The sequence below is a fragment of the Epinephelus fuscoguttatus genome, linkage group LG19 (genome assembly GCF_011397635.1).
Source record: "Epinephelus fuscoguttatus linkage group LG19, E.fuscoguttatus.final_Chr_v1".
Classification (NCBI taxonomy): Eukaryota; Metazoa; Chordata; class Actinopteri; order Perciformes; family Serranidae; genus Epinephelus; species Epinephelus fuscoguttatus.
This window is the reverse complement of record NC_064770.1, coordinates 10,640,373-10,654,961: the sequence shown is the minus strand read 5'-3', so window position 1 is coordinate 10,654,961 and position 14,589 is coordinate 10,640,373. Positions and strand designations below refer to the sequence as shown.

Below are 14,589 nucleotides of genomic sequence, written 5' to 3'. Positions count from 1 at the left end.
TGAGTAGCTACCAGCTTATTCTCCTTCCCATAGCATGTAGCTGCATTCCCATGGAACCTGGGGTACAGATGCTCGCAGAGGAACTTCTCAGGGCTGGCTTTGACTGGAACCCTCTTGGCAGAGCTAGCAGTGATGCGAATTTTATGAGCATCATGCCACATGTGTGAGGCACTCTGCTCTCTGGTGGTGTGCTCTAGAGTTGTAGACTTGGTCTGGTCAAGTGCAATGAAGGTACTGTAAAATAACAGACACTTCTGGCAGGTGGTGGGAACATCACGCTCACCATGCGAAAGACAATCTGGCTGGGCTGGCTCCTCTCTTGGCTGTGCATTAAAACATTTGTAAAGCAGGCTTCCTGCAGGCAGCTTTAGGTGGCTCGGCCTCTCCCTCATCTCCTCATGGGAATGAAATGCAGGGGTAGGAGGCAGAGGTGGACAGTGTGACCTTCCCTCTGGGTGCTGAAATTGGTCAGTGGCTCTGTGGTGTGTGAAGTTGATGTCCACTAACCGCTTTGGGGCAAGGTTCTTCTGAATTCCAGCATTCCAGTAGCGTTGCTCATCAGTGCATGCTACACCAGTAAGTCCCTGGGACACAGCATTCTGTACCTGAGACAGAGACAATTACAGTTAGAATAAAATAATGGAGCAGTTAAAACGGTATACAGCTATCCTAAATCTTTCAGATTAAAAATGGCAGACATCTGAATATCCTAATTAACTTACTTACTTTGGATTCAGTGATATGATTAAGCTTTTTATACTTACTGTGACATATTCAGCCTATTCTGGTATGGCTGGAGAAACTGACCCAAAAATGATTAGGCTACTATCATTTATAAAGTGACAATTCAACAGATATAACTACGGTAAATATTACAGATTATCCTGAATGAGTTTGCAAACCAACACGACATCTTTTTATCATGGAAGATTTTGTAAATCAGAATTCATTCTTAATAACTTTGTTGCTGGTGGAAAAAGAGTTGCATGATGCATGTCAGGTAAAAAAGGACTTTGTGCACAAAGACCACATTGCAATACATCACATTTAATAGTTTTTTACTGAGTGTTTGGCTTCAGCTCAGTAAGCAACTACTACATGTGGTGTATTGCAATATAGCGTTTGTGCATGGAGTCCTTTTATATTGAATATATTATGTTTTGATGTAGAGAAGATTTAATATGGCTCACGTACCTTGACCTTGTACTTACTGTTCTCCTCTGCCAATACGAGATTTGACTAGATACTTACAGATTCTCCATGATTCTCATTCTCACAGTTCTGTAGCAAACAAATAACATGTTAGCATCACCCATATTATTCAGTTAACATGAATATGCTTCTTTATACAACATGTATGAATTGTACATTATCACTGCATAATTTTCTTTCTTAACAGCTATTTGAATAGCTGCACACAATTCACTTGTTATATCACATGGGTAAGTAGTAGTTTTCCTGTAATGTTATATTTTCTGCTTAAAGACAAAAGAAAACAGTTGATCATTTTTAAACCTAGTTTGACTACATAATTGCATATTATGAAAGATCGTCAGCTAATGTAACCTGCGTTTATACTTTTAAATTGCGCACTATGCCCTTATATACATTGTATATAATTTAAAAAACAAAACAAACTATTTCCTTACCTTCCACAGAATTGAGGCTGCATGGATGCATGATTTTCCCAGACCAGCAATGCAAGAACACCCTGCTGTCTCTCCTGTTCCCATGCTTGTCACCAGTACCCAGGCCGAGTGTACTGGACTGCTGGACTGACTTGGCTGAACATCAGCCTTCAGAAATATCAGGTCTTGTCGACCTACTTCATGGAGTAATATGCGGCCAACTTTACCACTATAACGTCACTATATCACCGTTTAGACTAATCTGATGTTTGTAAAGTCTATAAACACAGTGACTGAACAAACAAACATTACTATTTCTGTGTGCACGTTTTGTAATTAAGAACATGGTTATCATAGATTACCTGGTGTCTGTAATGACTCATTAACTCAATGAACGATCCGTGAAAAAAATATTTTTTCCAGCGGATGTCTTAGTTACAACATGATTGAGCTAGCAAAGCAGTTTTGTGTTGCTATGTGTGGTATTCATTCAGGTTTGGGAAATCACAATGCTAACAACAGCAGTAAAGCTAACATCAGGACGTCATCTGTTAAAAGCCTCCCGTTGTCGGATACGACATGAAACTACTCCAGTTACTAATCTGATGTTTGTAGCATTACATGTATATGTATATATATATATATACATATATATATATATATATATATATATATATATATATTTTTCCAGCGGGTGTCTTAGTTACAACATGATTGAGCTAGCAAAGCAGTTTTGTGTTGCTATGTGTGGTATTCATTCAGGTTTGGGAAATCACAATGCTAACAACAGCAGTAAAGCTAACATCAGGACGTCATCTGTTAAAAGCCTATATCGGATATCGATATATATATATACTACATATGTACATATATATATATATATATATATATATATATATATATATATATATATATATATATATATATAGCGCCAAACTCCGCTGGTTTTCTACCCGGAAGTATTTGTAAACAACAAGGCGATTCCCTCTATACATTGACACCATCCGACCAACGCAACGCCGAAGAAGAGTGCTCCCATGAAGTGACCATATTATCCATGTCAGCTAATTTACAACGAACTACCACTACTACAACTAATACGACTACAACTTACACTACTACCATACAACTAAAGCAAGTCTACTTGCCGCTAGCCTGCTGCTAACTAGCCTTTAGCCTCGCCTCTTTCACCCGGCTTTTTGGCGGAAGTTCTAACACAACTGCGTTCGAACCGGAAGCGGCTGAGTGGGCGGGGCTAAGGTAAATCCCTTTATGACACTTCGTGTCACGGCAGGAAAGTTAGTAAGTAGGACCAGCTTTGTGCTGTTAGACTGTTGGACCGCTGTCACAGACACCGATAGTACCACAGTGCGTAACGACGAATTACTTTCGAGAAACACGTGACAAGAACATAAAAGTGGTTTTTAAAGTGCGCCACTTTTTTATCACAAGCTGAATTTGTTAGCTATCGTATAGTTTAGCTTGGATACGCCAGCTAGTGTTAGCTCAACTTAAACTTCTTGCGGTAATCCTTGTGCGCAAAGATGTCAGTGAATCACACCAACGATCTTGCGGAGTTGCTGAATACAGCAATCAGGGCACCTCAGAGGGCAAACCTTGACATCTATGCACTACATGGCCTGCTTCAGGCAATTATCGGGCAACTTAATGTCATCACTGAAATTCAGGCTCAAGGGGGCAGCACCAAGCCGCAGCAGCAGATAGCTCCCTCCCCACCCAAGAGTCCCCCCACCAGCCCAACTGGCCTAAAGAAGCTACGGTCCCACCAGCAGACTCCTGAGGGTGCCATGTTGATGATGGAGGTGGAGAAAAATAAAACACGCATGGACACCCTGGAGGAAGACATCAGAAACCCGACACACTCTGTGACGGCACAGGAGCGGCAGAGTAATCAGGAGAAGACCGACTCCGACATTGACAGATCCAACCAGCATATGGACGCCCTGGAGGAAAGACTAACATCCCAAAGGGAGCCAGCTCAGCCCCACATCGAGGAAATTAAGGCGCTACAACACATGCAGCAGACAACTGTGGCAAAGGTGGCCTCCCATGTGGAGTTTTGCAACGCTGCTTTTGACGACCTCCGCAGTGAAATACAGCGTCTTAAGGAGGAAAATGCGTCACTACACCACCAGCTGGAGGCAGTAAGACAGCAGTCCTCCGACGACGCTCAGAAGTGCCACCACTGTGTGTATGCCCTGGAGGAAAGGGTTAAGGCAGAAATGGAGGGGCTACAGCACCAGCAGAGGACAGTGGGAATAGAGATGGCCAGGGAGACACCTCAGCTCCACGGTGAAATTGACTGTCTTAAGGCAGAAATGCAAAAAAAGGCCTCCAATGTTAAAAAGTGCTTCGACCGGATGGACATCCTGGAGGACACCGTGAGATCCCTGAGGGAGAGATCCTTGAGGGAGAGAGCCCCAATTGTACACGACCAGCCAAACAATTTCTTTGTGGAAAGGAAATTTTCACAAAGGATCGGTAAGCTGGAAAGTCGTGTTTCAGCATTGGAAGATGGAAAGGTGGCACTTCAGGCAGAGTGTGAAAAGCTGCATGAAACCACCAGAGAACTTCGGGACGACAACAAAGACAGACAGATCCACATACAGGAGCTCAACAAGACCAAGGCCGACAAGCAGATGGTTGAAACTGAAATCAAAGCACAGAAATCTGCTTTGGAAAGCAAAGTGAGCCGTCTGCAGTTTGACCAAGAATCTGAGCAACTCCTTGCTATGTTTCACGAACTGCTGAATAAGGTGACCAGCCAGGAGCAGGACTGGCACAGTATCATTGACAAACTCTCCACTGAGATGGAGAGTAAGTTGAACAGGGTTGAGTTCGACTCTGTGAAGAAGCAGCTTGAAGGTCGCTGGAAGACCATTCTAGAGAAGCTGCAAGCTCAAGGCGCTCCACAGTCTGGCAATGCTGCTGTTATAAAAGAACAACTTGTCAGTAGATTTCACTGCCTCTCGTGTGACAAACCCGTTGTCACACAGAGTAAACATCAAATACTGCTGCCACGTCTACCAAGCTTCCCCGCAGCCAAGCCCATCAGGCTTCAGATGCGTCAGGCTATGGGGGGCAGGCAGGTAGAGAGCATGCAGAGGCGGATAAGACAGTTTGACACAGCTGGCAGTCGCAATGAGCGAGTATAAATAAGCATAATAAGTCGACAGCTCTGCCACCTATTTCTAGAACAAAGTAAAACAAAGTTCTAGCGCCAAAAGAGGCAGTACCCGCAATGAGTGAATCATTGCCGAAGCTGAGCAGTGGTCCAACCCGGCTCACAAAATAGTGCCATCTTGGTGATTAGCAGTGACACCCCACAGAAAGGTTTGGCTTGAGCCACGTGGGGTATCACTGCTAATCACCGCGGGTTTTCTCCGGGGTGCTCCGGTTTCCCCGCTCAGTCTAAAAGAATTCGATTAATTGGCTAAAACAAATAAATAAATAATTCATAAAAACTACTTAAGTCAAGACGATGTTTATTGAAATCCAATATGACAAGACATGCCCGAAAGGGCTTGTACAAATATTAAAAATAGCAGTGAGCAGCTCTATCAAAACATGAAATCACTTAAAGATAAACTGCATACTTTATGAACAGAATATTTGACCCATGCAAAACAGTATTGCGCAGTATTAGAAACTGATCAAAACATGGGATGTCATGAACCACCCCAGCCAGGAAAACTTAGACATTGGGGCACTGCATATTTGGCCCCTGGGGGCCATGGCAGCCATATTTTTAAAATGGCCACAAAATCAGCCCTGAATATGCCTGAATGTTGTGGAAAACTTTTTTATGATTGCCAAGGTGTGTAAAAGCTGATTAGATCACATGATCACTGTTTGCCTCCTTTAATGTAAGGGTGCTTTATCAAAAGCTTTTAATCTGAAACAACAACAACAAAAATCTTAAAATAATAAAGAATTATGAAGTCATTCTGAAACATATTGCTAAATATTACCTTATATTTAGGTTAGTTTGTGCGATGATGTTTCAAGATTCATGTGATCAATGGGAATCTTAGGTTATGGCTAGCTAGCTTTGGTTAACACTGTGCCATGACCATAAAAAGTTCCACCTATTATGTCTCATCATATTTTAAAGGGAGTGAGAAAGGCCACTGATTTAAATTGCAGGCAAGAAAAGACAATGCTGTTTTATATCAATAGGCTGCAGTCTTTTTTTTCACCCATTATTCCTGTCACTGTCATCATGAGGCCCCAGCGGCCCCTTCATCCTTGAGTCTCATATGATAAAGACAGTCCTCGAGTACACCACTACCTCATTATTTTATGGCTGCCTTGCACATCTTTGCTAAATACAAAAAAAAATGTTTGTCTATACATCTTCTCATGTTTTCTTTAAATATTCCTAAATGTGCACTATCTAAAAATGTATCATTTTTCCCAGCTCTAACCTAGCAGTGGTCAATGCAGCAGCATTGTGGCTGCTGCTGCATTGACCACTCGGTTTTACATATGATCTATCCAGATGTAGTTGTACATCCTGTCAAAAACATTCTTGAAGATGGTGTTCTTGTCCCTGTTGGAAATGAATGTGTCTGATGAGAGCATGATTTCCCTGATAGCAAAAGACAGTCAGTGCAAACAGGATTTTAAAGGAAACCTCTGAGTGCTCATGATGAATTAGGATCTTTTATGGAGGCTCAGATGTGGGGCATTATCATTTTTATTGTCACATTAGAAAGGTGATATTCAGTATAGTGGAGGAGCATTCATGTATATGCAGCACCATTAACAGCCAATAGGACAGACAAGAAGCAGTTTTTTCCCTGCAAAGGCCAGGATCATGTAATCAACGGAACAAACAACAGAATATACAAACATTACAAAACAGAGTGGTTCAGGAAATCACTTCAACAATTAAGAAATATGCAATCATTCAGCTCCATACATCACTAAGAGGAGGAAGAGGAATCTGGAGCCATTAAGCAAATTTACAAAAACATGAACATGAGGTTTCTCCACTGATCAAACCCACTTCAGAGCACAGACAGGAAACACTGTTTGTCCTAGTGGTGCAAATCAAAAACACAGAGAGAGAGACAATCAGTGGAAATGTAATACTGGACTACAGTATGAAGGTCGTGCGCACACAAAGACACATACACACACAGACACAGACACACACACAGAGTTCACAATCGGTCTCATATTAAGCTGAACAGATTTTCTCTCATCATTTGGCTCATTAACAAAACTCCACCTCATCTGTGTCACCTTCTTACAACACCAGCAGGGGGCGCTAAACACTTACAGGAGAAACTGTTGATCTATGAAACCTGAGGACTGCATTTGGATACTGGTCAGAAACAAAACATGTACTGGTCAAAAACGTGTGATCACTGTAAAAATAAAATAGGAAAATAAATCACTAAACTTCCATCTAGATTTTTTCTTGTCATTTCTTTCCGTCCTGACTGACTTGAAAATGCACCAGCAGCACAAAACTAACTCCAGACACTTCCAATCTGCATCAACTACTGACAAAGGCTGAGCATCATACAGCATTACTTTTTGGTACAGAGTATCAAATGTTGGCATCAAATATCTGCTCAGATTCTTGCTCTAATTGAATTTATTTTTCGATTATTAAGTTACTGATCTCAGAATTGTGCAAAGTTTTTGTACAGCTGTTTACATTTGGACATTTCAGACCTTTGGTTTCGTATTTTAATAAATAAAAAAAAACAATTTCAGATTTCTCAAGAGTAAAGTATGAAAAAAGTAATAGTTTTGGTTTTAAATGATACCCAGCTGTGCTACTGATATGAGCTAACTTAAACACCTCACTCAATATCCCTAGTGTTCAAATAACCAGCTGATATGGATGAATCTCCAGGTTTTGACACTCACATGGCCCCAATGTGGAATGTAACTCACTTCAAGTGATACAAAAGGCTGCTATCAAATTTCTCAAATACTCATGAATGTGCGGGTTTCACTGTAAAAAGTCAAAATTCCCTCGCTGTGTTTTTAGACTGAATTTGTACAAAACAGCTTTGAAAGTAGCTTTTGCTCGTCAGTGAGACGCTGAAAAATCTGTTCTCCGCGTTAGAAAACAGTAAACCATTCATGGTCATTATTTTCGTAAACTTTACGGCTTTTGCTGCAGCTTCAGCGGGCAGTTGAGGGGGATCGGTGTGCAGGCGCCTCTGTTCAGAAGCGCGCAGTGAAGGTGGAGAACCAGCGTCCAGCCTCAGTTTTGGTCACGACTGGAGGAGGGCGTCTGCGCTGGGGGCCTTGTAGAGGTATTTCCAGATGGCGTAGTAGTGCACAGCCGCAGCCAGCGCCACGAACACATGCCAGATGGCGTGGGCAAAGGGGATGACGCCGTCGCTCTTGAAGAAGAACACACCGAGGCAGTAGATGAGTCCACCGCAGGCCAGCTCCTGAAGGCCCTCTGTGTTGCTCTGTGCAAAACAAGAGGACAGAAATTAGATATGGTATGTTACAAAACAATCCTCCAGGTATCTTCATATTAAAATCTACTGACCAATCCACTGATCTATGATTGGTGGAGTTAAAAAGCCTCCGACAAGAGAAAACAAAAGAAAACAATTTGTTTTTCACATTTTAAATTGTCAGTAGGATTTAAGGACTTTTCACATGCACAACAGAGGGGGAAAAAACAAAAGATTTCAACAATATGCCAAGGAGAATGGGCTTAACAACAGCCCTTTCTATACTGAAAACTATGCTGAATTTATTGTGCGGAAAGCTGGCGTTAAACTAAGTGCAGAAGTAAATACTCTACAGACATGTATCGTACATATGTACATGTTTACTGGGTGTGTCTTAAAAGGAATGAGGAATTTAGTTTGCTATCCATTGTGCACATGCAATAAATGACTTTGTTCTGTTACATAAATTGCAAAATGAACACAGGGCTGCTGCTATATACATTGAAACCACAGGAGGGCAGCAGAAATAAAACAGACTTGTTGAAGCTTGGTCAACAGTGGCAGCATCTTATCAAGCAACAAGATTCCTGCAAAACCTCGTAGAACAAAATCTGCACTTCACACAACTCTAAAAATGCTATGTTTGTTACAGATTTAGTGCCACGATGTGCTGCATAAACTCAGACATTTCTTGCTTGCTCACTTCACTTTCTGATATGGATTACAATTCGCCTATCAATAAAACTAATCAGCATTTTGCTGTGAACTCCATGAGACGTGCAGAGGGGCCCTGCAACAAGAAGAGGAAGTAAAACACATTCATAACACCTCCACCCTACTGCAGCAGCCTGTTGGGCGTGGTGATACAGGACATGCAAATAAACTGTATGTGAGTGTAAATATATAAATACATATTATCATTACCATTGATGTCACTACCGATGCAGGGAAAAAACCCATCATCAAATAGAAGGCCAGCTCAACAACTTTATACCTGTGAAGACAAACAAATACAACATGGTCACCGGCACGGTCGATGTGATGCAAATTCAAGAACATATCAGGCACAAGCTAAAGAGGAGTGGAGAGGAAAACAAATCTTCACAAAAGTTTGAAATAATGTCTGCTATTTTCTGCTTTAAATAAGTGATTTTTAAGCCAAAAAGAAATTCAGTCAAATGAGTGTTGTGACAACTTGGTGCTCAGGGCAACGCTCAGGGCGTAAAAGGTGTCAACACTCTCAGTAAGGGTGCATTATAATGACTGAGCACCAACAATTAAATAAAGCACTGAAAAAACTTGCCAGACCTGCTTTCTGAACTGACCTGCATGAGCAAAAGAACAATAACAAAGATGTTACGTGCAGCGCTCTGTAGTAAGGAAGTAAGCATGGGAGCCACTGAAGTCAGCGCTTACAATTTCATTCATAAATTGATATAATGTGAAAGTGTGCGATTTCATTAGCAGGTGATAACAAGGATGAAGAACAGTGAGCCAAATTAAAAAAACAAAATAATAATCATGCCATTTCATGGAGCAATGGCTGTTACTTATGGACGTAGTGGTGTGTGGATGCGCAGTCGGAAACAGGAGGATTGTGATGTTAATGGCCTTACAGAATTCACCCAAAAATTTCAGGATGGCAAGAGTCACTTTTAACTACGTCTGTCAGCACCAGTATTCACCGACTGCCAGAGCAGAAAAGTCATGGATGTTGATCCAGATTGACGTAGAAGTCGCATGAATCCCAATATGACTGTTCTGACTGAGGTCACAGTGCAAAAAATCAGCCCTGCATCTGATTTAGGACCACATATAAAAGTGACCCAAATCAGAATTAAAATGATCAGATTCCATGTGAATTGAGCCATTCACCTTAGAAAACGAGATTTCACGTTTGATCTGGAATCAGTGATATTTTGGTACTTCCTCTTAAAGCAAGTTTATTCATTTATTTCTTGTTGGGATTGTCTAATCTTTTTTTTTTTTTACAAATTTGTGCAACACAGTTACAATGGGATTTTGTGACAGTACCAACAGATGTGTAATCCCAACTCTAAAATTCCAAATATCACACACATACACAAGCACTTGGTGATGCACCTGTAAACTCAACTCACTTTTCATGATAATTGAAGACATATATGGTTCCAGCAACAGCCATGAGCCACACAAACCAGCGCATGTGTGCTGCTAGTGGGCCCAACTCACGCAGGTTCAACCTGAGTGGAGAAAGAAAACATGCATCTACATTAAACCTCCATTTATAACAGCAGCCCCTCTGAATACGTGCTGCCCTCTCGCTGACACTCACCAAGGTGTGTAGGAGGCAGCGATGAAGAAATAGATGACCACTCTGTCACACATGTGGAAACACTGTTCCATAGACCTAAAACAAACAACAAACAAGTTACTCCTTATTTACTCAAGGTCACACACAAGCTGGAACATTATTTGCATGTTTTTACGGGGGAAAACCCTCTGCTTTAGAGGAAGTGACATCATGTTTCCACAGAGGGAGTAAGTCAAACACAGGCTTTTTTTTTTTTTACAGCAGAAATTTTGACTTGGCAGTAAGAAAAGCACAGATGTTGTCAGTATGGCTGTTTATCAATTCTTAATACTGTTTTGGAGCTGAATGTATTTCATTTAATGGTTGAATGTCTGCTTAAATGTTTAGACAACATTTAACATTTGAGAGCTTTGGCTTATTCTGGAAATTAAAAAAGGATTTTTGTGTTTGTAAAAGTAAGTACTGACTAACTGTTTTGGCATTGGCACTAATACAAAAAACAAACATGCAATACCCAGCCATACTTGTTAGGGTTATCAGTATGAAGTCCAATTAGGCGGTGGGCCGAAGGTCGCTATCTGCTTTTGTTTTTGAAATGATCGATCCTCAGCAATAGAGTAGCTGCTTTTTTAACATTAACTTAATATATTTTTTCTGAACACGTTTCCGTTTGTTGGCAGTCTCAATTCGATCATATGAAAACTAAACTTATGTTTGATAAACTAATCAGGCAAACGCTATGGCGTACTATACCGCAAACCAATCAACAACAAGTTCCAGTGTCACCTGACTTGAAGTGTGCCAATGATATTTGCCCAAATAGGAAGTAAACACGGCTCAGAGGAGTTGACCGGAATTGACCAGAGTTAACCGTAAAAAGTATGTAGTCTGTGTCTATTCATGGTCTTTATGCTATCTAACCGACAGTATTCACCTGGACCTTTTCTGCATATCTTCCGTGAGAAGCTGAAGACGTTTCTAACTTTAGTTGAAGTGTTTTGAACAGTTATTCACGTTGTGCATTAGCTCATTAGCCACCGATGTGTTGTTAGCATTCATCACTAGCAAAGTGAATGGACTTTTAGCCGCAGTACAGCCTCTATGAGTGCAGCTAACTCAGCTTACTAATGATGCTGCAGTTCATAGTTTCCGATGAAGAGAACCTGCGGAATAAACGGACTGTGCTGTGAGTAACCCAGCTAACGCTCAGAGTATCCTGACTGCACTGCTCGGGCCCCGCTGTCATGGACGACGACGGGCCGTCTTCATCTTCGCCACTGACTGAATGAATGACTGAGCATTCATCAATATTTTAGTAGCTCCGATCTTTTCGTAGCTACTAACAAAATCTACTTCTGCTTCTGACCACTCATAGTGCTTGTGTAAATTTAGTAAAGCACATAAATATTTTTTGTCACTATTGGAAATTACAATTTTAACTCGTACTGCGCTCTGTTATGTACACAATACACAGATGCCTTTGAAACATGTAATCTAAACATGACAAAATATTAAAAATATAACACATTTAGTTAAATTATTTGGCAATTAGCAGGTTTAAGATCCAGATTAGTTTCATGATTGTGAATTATCTATGTAAATCGACTCAACAGATTACACGTTCTTTCTACATGTTGAATGATGATAATAAAAATATCCGCAAGGACGACAGCCGGATCACAGCCTCTTCGGCCTCGGTGCCTGGGTTCAGCAGGGGCAGCTGAAAGAATTATTTGAGACAACACGTGTTTTGGTTTTGTTTTGTTTTTTTGTGGCTTTTTGATCATTTGAATGAATAAATCTGATTTGAAAAATGTTTAATTTACGTTGTATAAAACAGAGCTTTAGGCTATTAAGATTCAAATAATTTGAAGACGATGCATACAAACTGCTGTAGGCTACATGTTATCCGTATCATTTGTTAAAATAAATGTTAAATAGCTCTACATTCCGACAGCCATCACTGATTTAGAGTTTATCCATTACGCACAAAACATCTCTGGTTTCCCGTTCCTACTTCATTCAAAACCCCACAAATGAACCTTCTGTTTGTTTGGTGACCACTACGCTATCAATTATGATTTTCAGAATGTATTAGGCTTGTCGCTGTCTCCGTCAGGAATAATTCCTGACAGAGAGGTCTCCCCAGTTATGCCAGTGGTGCGCTCGTCTGCAGCAGATAGTTGTGACTGTGAGCCTCCTCCTCCTGTGGCTGCTGTATTTTTTTTGTGTGTGTGCTTATGCGTCTCTTTGCCTCCAGTTTCATATCAAACCATTTACGCTTCACCTCTGACATGGTTCTTTGTACGACGGAGACAACATTAACAGCATCTGTTACCCCCCTCCAGGCTTTCGCTTTGCCTGTCACACCACTGTTAACTGAAGAAAATAAAATGAAGTCCACTTCACCCAAAATTATTTCAATCTCCGCTTCGGAAAAATTCTTTTTTCTTTCTCTCTCTTTCTTTCTTTACGCCATGACTGACAGGTCGACAGGATGCATCTACACCTCCTTATATGGTGGTCATTGGCTATTCATGGGTGGGGATTTATGCTAATTGCTGATTACTGGGAGCGCGCTGTCACTTTACTATGGATTGGCATTCATGATCATACACACGTGTTTACGATCAAATCTGAGTTTCCCACGGCATTCCTGAATCCAGAGTAGGTTTTTAGTAGCGTAGGCTTTTATGTGCAAATCTACACACAGATTTACTCACTTTTCATGAATGAGACCCAATGTATCTTAACTATATTTACAATGCAGCTTGATTCTGCACTATGCACTTAGCCCCTATGTCAGTGTTTACCATTGCTATGGCAACAACTGACAGCTGACGTTAGCGTCAGTTAGCTTAGCTCAATCGTCCGACAAACAATAACCCATAAAATTATAATTCAACATATTTAAACAAAATCAACAACAGCTACCAACAGTTACAGTCCTTACAACCTTAGCTAATGTGTTGTCACAGGTTAAATTGTCAAAATTAAATTAATAACAGCTTAAATCCCTGAGGAACTACGCTAGCATTAGTGACGGTTGCATCCACTCTTATGCAGTTACCTTACGTTACAGTTCCCTCAAACAATATCACAAAGCACAATACAAACTATATAAACAAGTTATCTATTAAGGGTACACTACTGATAAAATCTGAAGGTGCTTAGGTGACATTTACAGTAGCCTACCCACCTGAAAGAATAAAGGAAAACAAACGGTGATTTTGCTGGTCTACAACAACGCAACTACACTACCACGAAAGCAGTGACGGGACTGCCAACGGAGGTTCTGGATCCGGCCAGGTCGGACCTCCATTGGCAGGCCCATCGCTGCTTTCATGGTAGTGTAGTAGGTCGTTCAGGTGCCTCTGAATTTGAATTAGGTCGCGCTATTTTTGTGGATCGGGTTGTTTTTATTTTCTGCACTTCCCTATTTCGGTATTGACTCTGATTTCTGATTGGTTAAAATGGCCTTTCCGTTAGAAGTTACATCGCCACCTACTGCTTTGGCATGTGTATCATATTTTTTTAATCACACCACTCGTATTGACAAATTTTTTTTGGAAACTGGAGCCCGAAAAACTTCAGTTTCAGAATTGATTTTTGCCACAGCTCCCGCACTGAATTCCCCGTGAACTACAGAACTCCCATGTTGCTTTGCAAGCATACTAGGCTGATGAGTAGAATTTAAAAAACAGACATGATGGCAACAAACTATGAAGTTAACACTTCCTCATTCACAAGAAACTAGATGGCTCTTTGAAGTGAACAACGGGAACCAGCTCCTGCGGGGTATTCCAGGTAAGAGGTTCAACAAACTCTGAGTCTAATCCTAAACTCTGAGTTGACATACCCTGAGCTGGGAAACTCTGAGTATCCAGTTCCAGAACAGCTGATCTGAATTAGTTCAATCAACTCTGAGTAGGTACACCTTGAGTTAAGCACGTGCACAACCACAATACAAAAACCATCATCAGTGGAGCCCTGATACCTCTAGTCACCATGGAAACCGGAGAGAAAAAGTGATCAACTTATTTTACACCTGTGGAATTGGAGGTGCTCATGAATGCCTACAGCGAATATGAGCATATATTTCATAAAAAACGTAACACCGCTAAAGCTGCCAAGGAGAGAGAAGCAGCATGTGGAATTTAGCAAGCAGTATCTCCTTCAAAGGGATGTTGGTGGCTTAGTGGATAGAGCAGGC

At 41.0% G+C, this 14,589-nt stretch overlaps 1 protein-coding gene across 2 annotated transcripts in view; it reads right to left on the bottom strand.

Moving 5' to 3' along the window:
* Window positions 1–14,589, bottom strand: part of mmd (monocyte to macrophage differentiation-associated) — a 104,259-nt gene that overhangs the window by 86,168 nt on the left and 3,502 nt on the right. The window contains exons 4-7 of one of the 2 annotated variants that reach the window (XM_049561671.1): window positions 10,398–10,472; window positions 10,204–10,305; window positions 9,008–9,077; window positions 5,128–8,092 (exon numbers count right to left, since the gene is read on the bottom strand). In XM_049561671.1, the coding sequence (XP_049417628.1) occupies window positions 7,889–8,092; window positions 9,008–9,077; window positions 10,204–10,305; window positions 10,398–10,472 (451 nt within the window). In that variant the 3' untranslated portion in view covers window positions 5,128–7,888. Of the gene's footprint in view, window positions 1–5,127; window positions 8,093–9,007; window positions 9,078–10,203; window positions 10,306–10,397; window positions 10,473–14,589 lie in introns of those variants that run through there. The other variant, XM_049561672.1, reaches the window with a different exon arrangement.